The sequence below is a fragment of the Octopus bimaculoides genome, chromosome 11 (assembly GCF_001194135.2).
Source record: "Octopus bimaculoides isolate UCB-OBI-ISO-001 chromosome 11, ASM119413v2, whole genome shotgun sequence".
Classification (NCBI taxonomy): Eukaryota; Metazoa; Mollusca; class Cephalopoda; order Octopoda; family Octopodidae; genus Octopus; species Octopus bimaculoides.
The window spans coordinates 21,009,810-21,012,116 of record NC_068991.1 but is presented as its reverse complement, the minus strand read 5'-3'; the positions used below and the strand labels follow the sequence as shown (position 1 = coordinate 21,012,116).

The window sequence follows — 2,307 nt, the reverse complement described above, 5'->3', positions numbered from 1 at the left end:
GTATATATATATATATATATATATATATACATACATATAAATATATATATATATATACATGTATGTATGTATATATATATATATATATATATATATATATATATATATATATATACATACATACATGGTCTGATCAATAAGTATCCGGATTGTCGATATAGTAACGAAGCTAACGCATGCATAGTGAAGCCGTTTGGCGCAGACTGACCTTGTACTCTGCTGTGCATGCACACTAAGTTTTAACGTTCTAGCTCACTTCAGTTGTTTACGTGTGATCGTCGCATTGATCATGACAGCGAAAATTGAGCAGAGAATCTGCATCATATTTTGCTAAAAGCTTGGCGATACCTGCTCAGAGGCCAACGCAAAGTTTTGAAGTTTCCATCGTTCTCGACACAATCAAGGAGAACTTGTGCAACTGAAATTCGAGCGTCATTTTGGTCAACTGAAAACAATTTGGGCACAAACTTGGCAGACACGCATTTCATACCCATATCTTCACTGATAATGAACTGGACTGAGCCGTAACTGATCTGCACATTCTCTTATAACTCATTGGGGGTGATTCGACGATTTTCCCTCACAGCTGTACGCACATCTGTGATCTTTTTATCATTTCTGCTGGCTGCTGGTCTCCTAGAAAGTTCGTTGATATCGACATTTATTCGGCCATCTTGGAAACATCTCAACCACTCGTGCACTTGTGTGCGGCTCATACACTCCTCTCCATACTCTTTCTGCAGCTTTACGTAGGACTCTGAGCAGATATCACCATGACAACTTTCTCTGTCATGGTCAATGCGACGATCACACGCTACACAGCACTGCTGTAAATAGCGAAAGTGAGCTAGAAAGTTAAAACTTAGTGCGCACTCACAGCAGTGTTGTTCAAGGTCAATTTCTGCCAAGCGGCTTCACTCTGCGTTCTTTAGCTTCGTTATTATGGTAACAGTCCGGATACTTATTGATCAGACCTGGTATTATAAATCTGTATATATGTGTGTACACTTTTATACGTGTGTCCATATTTATGTGTGCCTATATATGTGTGTGTCTGTGTATGCATGTATATATATACATACATACATATACGTATGTATACATGCATGCATGTATATATATATATATATATATATATATACATCGACTACTTTTCTTTGCTAGATTCGGTCACAAATTTTCCTTAACATGTTTGAAGACGGGTGTTGCCATATGTATTATATCGGCATCTCTGATAAAAATATGGGCAGGTAATATTCAGCTTGTGGCTTTTTATTTCAACTTCCTTTCGTATTTCATTAATTTTAAAATCTTTTAAAAAAATGTTCATTGCTGCTACTTTTTTTTATATAGTCTTGATTGCCGTATTCTTGTTTTTGTGCATCATAGTGGAACAGTAGTAGTCTCAATAACATACTGATAAATAGTTAAATATTTACCTCACGTATAATGTTCTTATTCTATGTGTGCCGTGTTGCAAAATAGTAAGAGCGTCGGACAAAATGCTTCGTGGTATTTTCTCCCGCTCTTTACGTTTCAGATCCTCTCATTCTTCTGGGATTGATAGAATAAACTAACAGTCAAGTGCTGTAGTAGATTTAATCAGCTAACACCTTTTCCTCTTCCTCAAACGTTAATTGTGTCTGTGCTAGACTCAATTATCATTCCCCCACCCATTAGCCTTTATTATTCAACTTACTAGAGGTCGATAAAAGAAAGGAGTGAACATGTATAAAGATCAATATAATTAACTGCATTCTACCACAGAATCTGTGGCTTTGTAAGCTTTTTAGCACTACTAGTACCGAGCGGTTATTTATGGTCGCTTTTGCTTCTTACTTTTTAATTTCTACGACTGTATTGAATATGCAATCATGAGCATCATTTCATACATACATACATACATACATACATACATGGTGCTTGTCTACTCCTTACACAGAGTTTGACCACCTCCTGCACCTACACCTTAGCCCTTTCATGGCGTCTCATGTGGCTTTTTAAACCAGACAATGTTTTGAAAAAACACCCACACAGATTGCACCTCTGATTTGTACTACCAATACCTGCAGGTAAGTTCTGCTCATTGTGGATCCTAAAATGTCTTTTAAGACCCCCATTGGATTTGCAAGCTCTCTGGCACACACCACATTCAAACGTGTGCGCAGACATAATCAGAATAGGTGGTTGAAGTTTGTTTTCCATGGGTTCGCAGGTGAGATTTGAGGCCAACCAAAGACAGACATGGTCTATCACAGACTGTGCACACAAAAAGGTCCTTGTCATTCACCTTCTCGATCTTTACAT

At 37.5% G+C, this 2,307-nt stretch overlaps 1 protein-coding gene across 2 annotated transcripts in view; it reads left to right on the top strand.

The window, feature by feature from the left end:
* The window catches only part of LOC106869258 (organic anion transporter 3), a 22,960-nt gene that overhangs the window by 15,553 nt on the left and 5,100 nt on the right, over positions 1-2,307 (top strand). The window contains exon 7 of one of the 2 annotated variants that reach the window (XM_014914928.2): positions 1,165-1,250. The exons of the other annotated variant lie outside the window; for it this stretch is intronic. Within the exon in view, the coding sequence (XP_014770414.1) occupies positions 1,165-1,250 (86 nt within the window). The remainder of the gene's footprint in view (positions 1-1,164; positions 1,251-2,307) is intronic. 2 annotated transcript variants of the gene reach the window in all.